This window comes from Myxine glutinosa, chromosome 4 (assembly GCF_964187855.1).
Source record: "Myxine glutinosa chromosome 4, kmMyxGlut1.1, whole genome shotgun sequence".
NCBI classification, from domain to species: domain Eukaryota; kingdom Metazoa; phylum Chordata; class Myxini; order Myxiniformes; family Myxinidae; genus Myxine; species Myxine glutinosa.
In genome coordinates, this window is record NC_136264.1 from 180,136,308 (window position 1) to 180,151,716 (window position 15,409).

The window sequence follows — 15,409 nt, forward strand, 5'->3', positions numbered from 1 at the left end:
CGAGTAGTAATAGTCGTGCTGGTAGTGATAGTCATCGAGTTGTAATAGTCGTACCCATAGTAATAGTTGTACTAATAGTATTAGTTGTACGATTAGTAATAGTTGCACTAGTAGTAATTGTCGTACTAGTAGTAATAGTCGTATTATTAGTAATAGTCATACTAATAGTAATAGTCATTGAGTTGTAATAGTCGTACCAGTAGTAATAGTCGTACTAATAGTATTAGTTGTATGAGTAGTAATAGTCGTACTGGTAGTAATAGTCATCGAGTAGTAATATTCGTACTGGTAGTAATAGTCATACTAATACTAAATATTTGTACGTGTTGTAATAGTCGTACCAGTAGTAATAGTCGTACTAATAGTATTAGTTGTACGAGTAGTAATAGTTGCACTTGTAGTAATTGTCGTACTAGTAGTAATAGTCGTATTCATAGTAATAGTCATACTAATAGTAATATTTGTACGAGTTGTAATAGTCGTACCAGTAGTAATAGTCATAGAGTAGTAATAGTCGTACTGGTAGTAATAGTCATCGAATAGTAATAGTCGTCGAGTAGTAATAGTTGTACGAGTATTAATAGTCGTACTGGTAGTAATAGTTGTACGAGTAGTAATACTCGTACTGGTTGTAATAGTCATCGGGTAGTAATAGTCGTACTGGTAGTAATAGTCATACTAATAGTAATATTTGTAATAGTCGTACTGGTAGTAATAGTCATGGAGTAGTAATAGTCGTACTGGTAGTAATAGTCATCGAGTAGTAATAGTCGTCGAGTAGTAATACTTGTACGAGTAGTAATAGTCGTACTGGTAGTAATAGTTGTACGACTAGTAATCGTCGTACTGGTAGTAATAGTCATCGAGTAGTAATAGTCGTCGAGTAGTAATATTTGTACGAGTAGTAATAGTCGTACTGGTAGTAATAGTTATCAAGTAGTAATAGTCGTACGAGTAGTAATAGTCGTCAAGTAGTAATGGTTGTACGAGTAGTAATCATCATACTGGTAGTAATAGTTGTACGAGTAGTAATAGTCGTACTGGGAGTAATAGTCATCGAATAGTATTAGTCGTACTGGTAGTAATAGTCATCGAGTAATAATAGTCGTACTGGTAGTAATAGTTGTACGAGTAGTAAAAGTCATACTAATAAGTAATATTCGTGCAAGAAGTAATAGTTGTAATGGTAGTAATAGTAATAGTCGTACTGGTAGTAATAGTGATCGAGTTGTAATAGTCGTCGAGTAGTAATAGTTGTACGAGTAGTAATAGTCGTACTGGTAGTAATAGTTGTATGAGTAGTAATAGTCGTACTGGTCGTAATAGTTGTATGAGTAGTAATAGTCGTACTGGTAGTAATAGTCATCGAGTAGTATTAGTCGTACTGGTAGTAATAGTCATCGAGTAGTAATAGTCGTACTGGTAGTAATTGTTGTACGAGTAGTAAAAGTCATACTAATATGTAATATTCGTGCAAGAAGTAATAGTTGTAATGGTAGTAATAGTAATAGTCATACTCGTAGTAATAGTCATACCGGTAGTAATAGTCATACGAGTAGTAACAGTCGTACTAGTAGTAATGGTTGTACAAATAGTAATAGTATAAGATGTTAGTTATGACAGTAATCAGTCATAGTTAATGTACGGAATGGTCCCCGAAGAAAGGTTGTGGCAGCAGAAAATGTGGTTAGGGTTAAATTGGAGTTAGATAGGTACCGAGATGTATTGGAGATAGGGGGGTACAGGGATATTGGCAGGACTTGTAGGTAGCTTGTGTGTGGATGGGTGATGGTATATCAATCTGTTGTTGGTGTAGCACAGATGGGCATGATGGGTTGAGTGGTTTTTTTCTACTGCAGCAAAGTTCCTTGCATCTCGGTACTAGGAGGGGTATTAGGAGTGCTGTTCTAGTAATCGTAGTTGTACACATTGTACGTACACCTACAGCTAACTATACTGCACCTTTGTATTTGTACTCTTGCACGACGTGAACTTATCACGAAGGGGAACGTAGTTCCTCTTGGACCAACTTAAAACCACTCATCCCAACTCTCTATTCCTCAAATGTGGTGATCACCTGCTAATTGGCTGGATGTTAGTACCTCTTTGAGCAGCCATGACTCTTCTGCAAAGGACTTCTGTGACTTCATGGGACTGACTCAATCTGTAAACGTTCCCACCCAGATTTCTCCCAATGGCAAATCCTCCCTTCTCGACTAGATGATGACAAACTTCCTTGTAAATATCTCCTGCTCTTCCTCGGCTCCAATTGGTGCATCTGACCACGTGCTTGTGAATGTAAACATCTCTTCTGGCTATTCTCAGGGAGTTGCCTCGATGCTGGCGAGTCTGGCATTTCACTCAAGCAGATTGGAAGGGACTACAAGTAGCCATCCCACTTCAGGACTGGCCTCCCATATCTACTGCCCTTGATATTAACTCAGATTGGGGAAAAAACATCTGTCCACACTCAATATTTAACTTTAAAACTTGTCTACCTCCTCAAAGACCTGGTGCCGTATTGTTAAGTCTGTCTCTATGGTATGCTTCCCAGCTATCCCTTCCCTTTTCAAATTGCACCACAGCCAACTCCACTTGTGAGAAGGCCGAATGCCTCAATTCTGTGTTTGCTTCCAAATCCTTTCTCCACCCCTTGCTCTCTGTACCTACCCTTCCCACTCACACCCAGCTGCTCCTACAGTATCCATTTTGCACCTGAGAAGGTGGAAAGGTTTCTGGCAATCTTGGCTCTGATTCTGCAACTGGACCAGATGGTATCAGCGCGCACATCCTAAAAATCTGCTCTGCTGCTCTGGCACTTCCTCTCTTTGCCCTTTTCACCTTGTCATTTACCATAGGTCATCTTCCATCTGCTTGGAAATCAGCCAACGTCACGGCATTACAGAAAAAAATGCAAAAGCGGGTCCCCTTAACTACATACCTATCAGCTTATTTCCAATCATCAGCAAGGTCATGGAATATCTCGTGCTTTTGATGCAGTCTTGCATCCCGCCTTGCTCTACAAACTTTTCCTATGGCATCCAAGGCCAACTCCATACATAACTTACTGACTTCATCCCGTAGTCAACGTGTCTCTCAACGGAATCCTTTCATCTCCTCTCCCTGTAGTGGGGCAACTTAGCATAACAATTGTGCATTTTGTGAGGAAAGCACCAAATTTGGCACACTAGTAGACTATCCTATTATGAACAGACTTGGATATTGGGCCATCTCAAATTCAGCCCCTGATGGCTGTGGCAGCCATTTTCCAAAATGACCCATTCAGCTTGTTCCGACGAATTGCATCATCAATTGGCTTGGTCCTTTCCACCAGGCATTCTCTGGTGAAAGCCTGGAACTGCTCTTGGCCAATCTTCTTCACATTCCTGACAGTCTCAACTGCAGCAGGACCTGCAATTTCCTTTGTGTCAAGGACAACCAGATCCATGCTCTCTTCCTCAAAGGGGTTGCCAAGCTCTTCTATGACGCTGACAAGGGCGCGGACATCCTTGGCGAAAGAGGTCTGCACACTTGGTGTCTGGTCATGATGACGTGTGTCCTCTCGCCTCTCCCAGTGTTGATGGCCATCTTGGAACTCTTCTATGGCCCTGGCAACTTCTGGCCCGGCAATCATCCAACGCCGCAAGGCACTTGGGTTGTCAGTGAGGCCGACTGCTCCACCATCTCCTTTGATGCAGGCGTTATTCTGTTCATGTGCCTGGTCGATTGGGATCGAAGAGAACACCTTCTTCGTCTTCTGTACAGTGAAGTTGCCAGTCCTGAATTCTCTGGCTACATCTGGGTGCTTCATTGGGAGTGCAACCATGTCCCTCAGGTGAACAGGGACCCACCTGGCATAGTGTGTGTGGTCTAAGGCATGGAACCATGGGACCAGTTCCGTCAGGGCATCAAGGTACATCGTGAATGAAGCCTGCCGCAGAGAACGCACGTAGACCAGTACCAACATCTCTAGTTCCAGCACAGTTGCCCAGTACTGAAAGTTGGGAATGTCTTCTCCTCTCTGGTGACACCAGTCTTCGAACTCAGGCAGGTCTTCTGCATCATCAGCATATGTCATATTGTCATACAGTGGCGGTCATTCGCACGGTGTTGCAGGATGTGCAGTGCCACTGCAGTGATTTGATGAGCTCTTCTTGTGCGGGTGACGTGGGCAGCTCGCAGGAAGGAGTCGGCCGTCCCTGGCGTTGCAATCTCAGCTTGCAAATCTGCAAAATCTGCAAATCTTGCAAAAATCAAATCTCTGAATCTGAGATGGCCCAATATCCAGATCTTTTCATAATATGATAGTCTACTAGTGTGCCAAATTTGGTGCTTTCCTCACAAAATGCACAATTGTTATGCTATATTTAGCTTAGCTGCCAGACTACTGTCAAGGCTGGAGTGCCAGTGCTCTAGGCCCAGTCCTATTCCTGATCTTCATCAATGATCTCTCTGATTCTGGAAAATCCCCTTTACCTATTTACTGATGACTCCACTCCCTGCCGTGACATTCCTCATCATTCAGACAGGAAAGCTGTAGCCTCTTCCCTCTCTTCACACCTTGATTGAATCACAAACTGGTCAAACACTTGGAATATGTCTTTCAATCCTGACAAATCCCACCTTCTGACTATCTCTCTCCGAAATGACAGTCTGGTAAACAATACCTTCAACTTTCTTAACAATCCTCTTGAAGAAATTCAGCCGCAGAAGCATTTGGGCTTCACCATCAGCCATGATCTATCTTGGGCAAACCACCTCTCTAAGTTGACCTACAATGCCGGTCGCCGGCTGGGTATCCTCTATCACACAAATACCTTCCTTTGCACAACAGAACTGATATCTACGTAAGAGGCCTACATCAGCAGCTTGATGGAGTATGACGCCACCCCAACTTCCACATTTCCTTCAATATCACTCTTCCTTCCTGGTCTTCAAGACAGCTGTTCACCACCCTCTCAGATCATACTCCATCCTATGAAATTGTAATTCCATTCTATGTTGTTCTTTTTTGAAATACCGACTTTTTTCTTTCCTGGAAGTTCGAGCAGTGTCCATGTGTTTTATACTTTCCCACCCCCGCCCCCCCCCTCCCACCCCCGCCTTCCCATGCCTCCTCCCCCCAAGCCCTCTCCCTCCCACAGATCTTCCGATGTCCCTGTTCTCTGCTGTTGTACTTGTGTGCTTCCCTCTCTCTCCCCATCTTGTCTCCCGCTCCCTTTATTGTATGTTTTGTGTGTCCGTTCGTTGTTGTTTTTTGTGATTGATGTTGGCTCTTACACAAGCCTCGATCTTGGATACAAAAAATATATATATATCCTACCACCCTGCCCGACACCACCTACATTCCCACCTCTTTCCAAATTTAGTTTTTATTTCCTGAGATTTTGCTTCTGTATCCATCTTGTCCACCACATGCATTCTCTCCCCAAAACCTCTTTTTCCCACACATCCTCTATTTCTCCAAGTCTCTCTCTATTGTGATTAGTGTTTCCCCCTTTTTTTTGTTTCTATTGTTCCTTTTGTTTTGTTACATCCTGATCCATTCTGTGTTCGTGCGCCTCCACGAGCCTCGACTTTGTATAGAAAACAAAAGAATTGACAAATATATTGCAGTTTATTTCACCACGTGTAACCACCAACGCCTGTACCACGTCAAGTTCACACCACCATGGCCACGTTTCCAACATTGCGGCCCTCCTTTGTTCTCATTTGCCTTTCTGAGCTTTCTGCGCTGATTTTGTGACTTTCCCTTGGCTCGCATCCTTCTTCTCCACACTTTTGATGACACCCACAGCCACTGTCTGCCGCATGTCTCTGACAGCGAAACGCCCTGCGGACAAGGAGACAATTTTTGGAAAAGGCATTTCTCGCGAATATATCAGGATATCATGTCGAGGAACTCATCTATGGACTTGGGAGACTTTGTCCTTATTACAAAATGGCAATCCAAATATCAGTGGAGATGCAGTAATGGCAAGCGTGTAAATTTACACATTTACACATTTATTTACAATCTCTTCATTGTGTAAATATGGCCGCAGACATTTAAGCTCACCTCATCTTTCCTTACCCAATTCCATTATATGAAATAATTACATGGCCTCGAATCGGACACACCAGTGTCATGTCCGGGTTACCAATTGATCCTGTACACATCATCTGCCCCATAGATGCTCCACGATGGACCGATGATCAAACATAACGCCACAAGATCACAAAAGACCAAAAGCATACAAGCACAAAGTTTTCTGCCATTGTTGCGTGGTACTTAATAAATCGATGGGCCCATCGTTTGACACCACGGAAAATATAAGCATGTCGCGCGCAGAAAGATGGACGCTCCTCATGCGGCGTGTAACGTCATGATGACTTTCAAAACAAGGGTGGCGTCACAGCCCGCGGGGTTTTCCTGTTATTGCAGCTCGGCAGTGATCCCTGATCCATTAGTAATGGGACATCGCAGCATATAAACCATACAGCGTGTCAGGTATTTATACCCAGCAGATAAAAATGGGTGAAACTCTCCGCACGATATCGTGCGCAAGCTCTTGCGCCTCCTGTGCACATCATTTTCATCATTGCACCAATCCGTGCGGATCATCTCATGCCACTGAGCTGAAAAAGACCACTCCTCAACACCAAATAACACCACAAATGAGTGCCCATGTGTCGCCCTAAACCCGAAGGGCACCGCACGCCTTGACCTGTATATTTGTTTGTAAAAACTTTTGATGGTGATGGGCAGGTGTGTGAACGTACTGAAAGGTGAATGATATATGTACGATGTCCCTCTCACAACGTTTTTTCAACTTTTGCTGAGCATAACGATTTATCCCAAAGCAAAATATTTCTAGAAATTCGGATTTTTTTTCCTCCTTAGTTATATGGGACTTTTTACCCTCGCAGGAGGAGAGGGTCTTGCATTTGGGGCCGTTTGTTTGTTTGTCCGCACAGAATAAATATGATTTTCTCAGCAACCGTTGGTCCGATTGACAGGAAATTTCCACCATAGGTGCAACTACACCTGTATAATTTGTTTATGATAATTATGACGTCAAAGGTCACGTGGTATGGGCGCCATCTTGGAAAAACCGAAAAACTTTGCACCTCTATATATCTGAAAGTGCTGCATGGAAAACATTGAGACATGGCTCATTGTAAAGTACTCTCCATGGGGAATAAAATATGCGAATGATGATGTCATAGATGCCTCCATTATGACATCATAATTGGACAAGTACAAAACTTCATCCGATCAGATGAAATTTCTTGAGCATCATCTAGGGATAAATTGGTGGAGAAAAAAAATGATGATGACGTCATCGGTCACGAGGTTCGGCCGCCATATTTGTTTTTAACACAAAAGCCTAAAAAAACCACTGAAAACATCCTAGCGAGGGTCTGCAATCTCTGATAGCTCTTTCTTGATCTATTTGTCCAACATTGATGCTCATGGAGCAGCACGGTGGCAGATGGTATGAACTAACAGTAGGGCAGCGGGGCACCTCTTGAGAACAATGACCAAGGGAATGCACAAATAGAGAAAGATCGAGGGGAGAGAAAGCAACATAGCAACCTGTAAGATATAGGCTCCCAAACTTTTTTGTCCACGACCCAAAATTTTAAATCACGTTCGCCTCGTGACCCAAATGGTACCGGTACCTAACTGGTGGTAGCGGTACATACCATAAAAGTTGTCGGGAAAAAGGTATCAACATTTTTTTTTAAACCCTCTCAAAAACCGGGATTTGTGAGAAGTTGGAAAGCTGCCAATGTTTGAATATGGTATATCGCTGTAAGATGAAGCGGAGCGTAGTCATCTGCGACCAATCAAAAGGCTCTTGCGACCCTTGGTTTGGGAACCCATGCTGCAAGAGCTTTGGGTTAGGAAGAATTCATGGGGCTAATGAAGATTTTGGATAAGGATGAGGGTGACATGGTGGTGCACCACCTGCTTGAAGCCGTGGAGGAAAGAGTGGGATTGAACATAGCTTCTGGAAGGTGGTTCCACATATGGGAGAAAAGAGGAACAAAAGAGGTGAGATACACAGTCAGCCTGGATTTTGGAAGTCCAACCAGAATGGGGATACTGTAAAGAAACCTGCATTCTGGAGTTGCTGAGGAGAGTCAAAGTTTTGAGAGAACATGTATGAGCCATTTCTGGTAGAGTTTGAGGAATTTATTCATTCACAACCATTTTGACCTTTTTTTATTGAGATTTCAAGCTGATTTCACCCATAATTTGGAGTATTTCCATTAACCTTGTATCTCTCCAGTAACATGGTACTTTTACATTATGTTATAGCAATTGCAGTGACCTGAACATTCTTGGTAACAAGCGAGACTTTTTTTAAACTTAGGATATCTGCAGTAATTTCAAATTTCTCCCAATAGAGAATCTGTCCTGCATTCTCAAAGAACAGGACACCTCTGCCAGAGGTTCACTAGAACACGAGTGTTATGTTGGCTTGCCATTTTAGAGAAATGGTGTTCGTAGACCTCCAAGAATACATTTTGCTCTCAATGTAGCACAAGTACACGCTGGTTTGACCAAAAATCATAGAAGACTGGAAGAAACAAAGTTACTCCACAAGGCATGCATAGACCACCTGCATGAGCCCATGTCCGATCATTGTACACCCCCAAAGTAAAGCAAATAAGGCCATGGTTACGTGGAGATATAAAGCTTACACACACAGGTATGAGATTGGGGTTTTAGCACCAGATGGTGTGATCATCATCATCATAATAATCATCACCACCTGTTTTCAGTACACTGCAAGGACCAGGGCGAACATCAACTCACGTTGAGGGGTAATGGTGTACTCGCCATGCTCATCAAGTGTAGGTTCACAATATAGTTTGTGGTTCACGACAGAGTTTGTGGCTCACGACAGAGTTTGTGGCTCACGACAGAGTTTGTGGCTCACTACAGAGTTTGCGGCTCACGACAGAGTTTTGGGCTCAGGACAGAGTTTGGGGGCTCAGGACAGAGTTTGGGGGCTCACGACAGAGTTTGGGGCTCACGACAGAGTTTGGGGCTCAGGACAGAGTTTGCAGCTCACGACAGAGTTTTGGGCTCACGACAGAGTTTGGGGCTCACGACAGAGTTTGGGGCTCAGGACAGAGTTTGCAGCTCACGACAGAGTTTTGGGCTCACGACAGAGATTTGGGCTCACTTTTGGGCTCACGACAGAGATTGCGGCTCACGACAGAATTGCGGCTCACGACAGAATTGCGGCTCACGACAGATTTGCGGCTCACGACAGAGTTTGTGGCTCACGACAGAGTTTGTGGCTCACGACAGAGTTTTGGGCTCACGACAGATTTGCGGTTCACGACAGAGTTTGGGGCTCACGACAGAATTGTGGCTCACGACAGAGTATGGGGCTCACGACAGAGTTTGTGGCTTACGACAGAGTTTGGGGCTCACGACAGAGTATGGGGCTCACGACAGAGTTTGGGGTTCACGACAGAGTTTGTGGCTCACTTGAGAGTTTAGGAAGGAATTTGTAAATTATTCAGGGCTCTGGCACGAATTTGCCTACTCTTCATAAAATACACCGTGGGATCTTTAAAGTCCACCAGCTGGTGGTGGCAGTAGAGACACCTGGATTAACATCCTTTCCGATGGACGGTGCACACATTAATGCCTTACCCTGCCTGAAAAACACCAGGGTGGTCGTTTATGGTTGAGTCAAGATTCAAACTCAGGTTATGCAGCTGGAAGGCAAGTGCGTATACCTCTGGGCTCTCCTGCCATAAGCCCTGGTGTGATCCATAGATATCATGATAGCACCAATAATTCCGAGATTCCTGAAGATAGGTTATTGCTCAAAGCAGCTGGAGAAAGATGTTTGAATAATGCAAACAAGAAGTCTCCTACTAGTGGAATTTGTAACCCATCACATTTTGCTACTTCATTCAGTCACACTAAAAGTAGACTTGTTTTGACATGCTCTACCTCATCAAAACAGTGAGCATCCTCCAAAAAATAGTCTTAAAATGAAAATCCCACAGGAATATTTTGATTGTATAAATGATCACGTTTGGGAATGCATGCAGATTTTATCATAACCAATATAAAAACCCACAGACACCCCTCCCCTAAACCACCCTGCCACCCCCAACTAGTCCCAACCCCACTCTTGTATATCATTGGGGGAGGATAGCTCTTGGAGAAAAAGAAACCATCCCCATCGTGTGCTGCCCCCTGATGGTTGATCTCAACATTGTGAATAAACTTGAGCGATATGAACTTTCTTATCCATTTTTATGAACTTTTGAGTTACTTTTATCCAATTTCAGTCCTTTGCATTGCAAAAAATATATTATGCTGTTTTCGTCTTCTTATTTAATTTCCACCCTTATTTATTTTTCTATCTTTCGTTAAGATCAAAGCAAACTAGGACAGCACTCCATAGAGAGTATACCTCTGCCAGGCTGAACCGTTTACGTCTTGTATCACACTAAAAGGCAGGGTCTGGATTAGGACCTGAAACAAAATCGAATCAGCTTGTGCTTGTCATTTAAGCAACACATCCACCAAGTTTTGTCATAATTGGTTCACAACTTTTTGAAATATCGTGCTATGTATTGTTTTTGGCCCCATCACTCAATGTTGAAGAATCACTTGACAATTAAAAATCACAGCCGTGTCCGAAGGAAGCCGTTCAGTTTGGCATTTTAAATATGAAATAGACAAAGCCTAGAAACAAACGAAACCCACTAGAATTACTCTTTAAACCCCCCCAGAATTACCCTTTAGAACCTATTCGAATTACCCTTTAGAACTCATTAGAATTACCTTTTCGAACCCTTTAGCATTAAACACTGAGTAGGTTCGAAAGGTTCTTCTTCTTCATTCTTGATGGACGGATGGAAGGAAGGGCATAAATAAATATTGAAGTGGCTTCACCACTTTAAAAGTTCTCGTATCCGGATCCGGATCCGGATCTTCACCAAAATCTAAATAATTTTAGATTTTTAGGTTCGTTGGTGAAGATTCACATAAAAAATTCTCAGATCCAGATCTGAATCCGGATCTTCACCAAAATCTAACCAATTATTCCTCGTCACAAACCTAACCTGTCCACCAAGTTTCATTCAAATCCGTCCACAACTTTTTAATCTATCATGTTATATATTGTTTTCCCCTATCTCTCAAAGGTGAGAATTCACGTAAAAAATTCTCGTATCCAGATCCGTATCTGGATCTTCAACAGAATCTAATCATCTTATTATTGTCACATACCCAACCTCTCCTCCAAATTTAGTCCAAATCTGTCCACAACATTTTAAGATTTCCTGTTCACAAACAAACAGACAAGAAAGGCGTTGTGCAGAGCACGATACTTGAAAAGTCACCCCTCCCCCCTCAAAAAAGGTTGCCATGGATACATCAACTTGCCCATTTCATTAACATTAAAATTGATGACCTTAATCAAAGCTCAGGTCAATCGGATGAAAATTGATTCTTTTTCAGATGAAAATTGCTGATTTTAGATGTTTGCCCTTGAGATGACCTTTGACCTTTTGACCTCAAACATAATTGGTTTCCCAATTCAGTGATGCACGAAGCAAATCCTGTTCAACTTTCAATTCAAGAAGAACCACCTTTAGAGGCCATTTTCCCCCACAGAGTGGGGGTTGTCCTTTTTCGAGCAATGTGGTCCCCTTTTTGAAGCAATGTCTTACAGCCGGATGCCCTTCCTGCCACCAACACTGTTAGCCGCCTCTTGCGACAAGCAGAGAATTACCAGTGAGCTGGTACTCAATTTGCCGACCTCGGAAGGATGACAGGCTGAGTCAACCCCCCTGGTGGTAATTCAGCGATCGACCGGGATTCGAACCCAGGATCCGAGGATCCCAAGCCGGCACCCTAATCGCTAGGCCAACACCAGGCTCTGAACTTTCAAGTCAATTGGATGAAAAATGGCGATTTTAGAAATTTGACCTCAAAATCAATGGGCTTCTCAGTTGTGACAACGTCGACAACTTAGTAAAGTTTCATGATGATCCGTTTAGAATTGTGACCTGTAGGTGATTGACAAACAGACAACAACAAAGTCAACAGAGCAATATACTTTTAAAATCTTCGATTTTGCAAGTAATAAGGGTGAAAACATAACCTCCGCCCACCTTGGGCGCCCACCTTGGGCGGAGGGGGTAAAATAGGACTACGGGTCCTGAAGCTCACCTGGATCAGGATTCAGACCCCCCTGCATACCCCTAGACCCTGATGTTTTTATGCCATGAACACACTTTGATACATCATGTCGTCACGGGTGATGAAGGTTCTGGTCAAGTTTCATCGAAATTGTGTGTGTAGTTTCAGCGAAGAGAGCAAATACCTATTTTGGGGGTCAACCCCCTCCCCAGTAAACCCCCTCAAAGAGCGCAGATTTTGATGCGGTCAATACACCTTCGTTGGGCATCAGATATGCAGCTTGTGGCCAAGTTTCATCGAAATTGTGTGTTTAGTTCATGCAACAATGACTGAAGTGTTTATACGGACTCACTCACTCACTCACTGACTCACTTACCTACGGACACTGCTGATCGCACTAGCTCACCGTACTGAAGTCCAGGTGAGCTAATAATTGTTGTTGCATGCATACAGATACACGTGTACAAATATACTAAATTAAATGTAGCATGAAAAAAAACTTAATAAAGACTTTTTGGTCATTTGGGTTGGTCTATTAATATCCTCATCTCTCAACTGATGACTCCGGTTACAGGAAGCCCAGGTTCAAATACCATATACAATACCATATAAATACCATATGCAGTTCCAATCCTTTGCACCATACATGTTTGGCCATCGTTTACGAAAGTCCTTGTAATTTAAGGAAAAGTACACCGATGTCTCTGAATGCTCTAGTCCTGCATATTATATTTATGATACATACAGTAAGGTGCAAAAGCATGAGTCCACTTAAATAAATGCCAAAGATTCTCAAACCACAATTTCAAATACAAATTTGTCAATATACTGAAAAATTGTCTCCATATTTTTCAATTTATGACAGTAATTATTGATGAACACTTCGTCTGAACAGAATAAATGAAGGTTGAATGCATTAGAGAAAAGATCAAATTTATGCGAGCAAGCTACGCCAAAGACAGCCCCAGGCCCATTTGAAAAAGAAGGCGGGTTGGGCGTTGGGCGAGCAAGCCGACCTTGTAAAACAAAAAAACAAAAAATAATAACGATGTTGGAATAGCAGCCTGAAAAATGTCCCAAAACAGGGACAGGAGGAACTATCTAGTCTGACTGTGCTCTGGAGTGCATTACAACACTATCGGGGAGAAGACTGACTCAAACATATAGTAAAGATATACATACATATATATATACATGTACATGGCATGCATTAATCTACATAAGATGGTGGATATGCAGCACTTCTTGGTGAGGTCAGTCACGTGTTACACTTCCGTTGGTGACTGTACAAGCCAATTTGGGAGCGACAGAGTCCACCACAGGTGCTACATCTGAAATAGATAGTGAGCTTGACGTCTCCTATACTTGTGCTACAGGTGAGTTGAAATTACATCACAGGTGTGTTATTTTTCTTACAGAAAATATTAGTGAGTAAGGTCAGAAATAATGTAACTATGGTTCATTACATATTTATACACACACACAGTGCCCTCCATAAGTATTGGAACAGTGAAGTCAAATGTGTTATTCTTGTTATATACTAAAGAAATTTGGATTTGAGATCAAAAGATGAATATGAGCCAAGAGTACAGGTCAGGTTTTAGTTCTTGGTATTTCTATGAATATATTGTCGTGTCGCTGGCGATTAAGATCCCGGGAGGCAGATAGCCGAACAGTTCTAACTCCTAGGCGGTCAAGCCGAAGATTGGCAGTCAGTCCGTCGTGCGCGGGCAAAGAAAACCAGGGTGCTTATCTGCATGGACGAAAGCCACGGGGTTTATTCCTCGAAACCACCAACACAGAAACGAGACAAGGAAAATCAACAATACGACAATGAAAAATGCCACAATAAGAAATTTAATGAAATAAATGGAAGACAATAAAAATAAATGCTGAAGTAAAACTATAAATCTAACTTGAGGGACCCTTAATGCTGACACAAATACAGACAAGGGAAAAGATAAAATAAACATAAATGTTCTTAGTCGGCCGACACTCAGCTCCGGCCTCAACAAGGACTTTTGGTGGTCATTGAACGGGTCTGGTCAGTCAGCGAAAGGACCGAGCATCGATGCGTCCACAATGGCACCGGTCAACCATGCGAGCACCCCGAGCCACGAAGTGGAAGCAAGACGTCCTCCTCTCTCACTCCTTGCCAGGAAGCACAGCGAGGCCACAGCTCCACCGAAGAGCAACACAGATCAACCACGCCTTCCACAATGGCAAAAAGGCTCCGAAATTCGCTCCACCAGTGGCCACGGGCACAAAGCAGCCGTTCACCGGCGCAACCAGGATAAAAGTGAGCGATTCTTCTTCTCCATCAGCCCGAGCTGCTTGCTCTGACGTCACCCTTGGCCAATCGCCGAGCTCTATCGAATCATACTACGTCTCCACGACCAATGATGAAGCTCGGAGCGTGGCCTGTCCATACGATCCCTTCGAGGTGGAGTTTAGTCTCTTCGGGATTGTTCAGATTCCATCGGCAGTGGTGGGGCGGGGTTTAGCCCGATGGAGAATGTGCTGGTTTGTCCGTCAGCAACATGTCGGTGTTGATGGTTAATGGAGCCGATTTTTTATGGCCAGCCGTGTGAATGTAAAAATGTAGGGGATTGATCACAGGGGGAGGCACACACTGGGGGAATTATCCTTAAACCCTACCTAGTTGACATAGCTCCACCCCACCCCCCCCCCCCCCACCCCCCCTCCGTGTGAAGAAACGAAAACAACCTTAAGCTCACAGTTTCCCTGCTTATGTACATCGAAATGTCTCCTATGCGTCCACTGTCCATGTTAATACTACACAGCCCTATCTCCACAATGGTATGTCATCGCCAAACCCCCACTAACGTAACAATATGTTTTACCATTGCAGAACAATAACACTTCATGTTCAGTTCCCCCATTTTAGGTAAGCATAAGTATTGGAACAGATTAACTTAAAGTAAATTAAAGTAGTATAACAGTTAGTGTTTGGTTGCATATCCATTGCATGCAATAACTGCATTTACTGCAGCAATTTTCAGTTGTTGTTTGTTTTGGGGGTTTCTGACGTTAGTGTTCTCTTCAGCAAGTGAAATGCTTGCCCCCATTGGATTTAAATCAGGAGATTGATTTGGCCAGTCTAAATCTGTCAACTTTTTCTCCTGATGAACCCCTTGGTTGCATTTGCAGTGTGTTTGTGTTATTGTCTTGCAGCATGGTGAAACACCACCCAGTGAGTTTGGAGGCATTTTCTTG

General features: G+C 43.2%; 1 protein-coding gene across 1 annotated transcript in view; it reads right to left on the reverse strand.

Moving 5' to 3' along the window:
- Nucleotides 1–5,598: 5,598 nt before the first annotated feature.
- Nucleotides 5,599–15,409, reverse strand: part of LOC137425524 (elongation factor 1-alpha 2) — a 78,664-nt gene continuing 68,853 nt past the window's right edge. Inside the window, exon 8 of the mRNA XM_068114044.2 lies at nt 5,599–5,833. Within this exon, the coding sequence (XP_067970145.1) occupies nt 5,709–5,833 (125 nt within the window). The 3' untranslated portion in view covers nt 5,599–5,708. The remainder of the gene's footprint in view (nt 5,834–15,409) is intronic.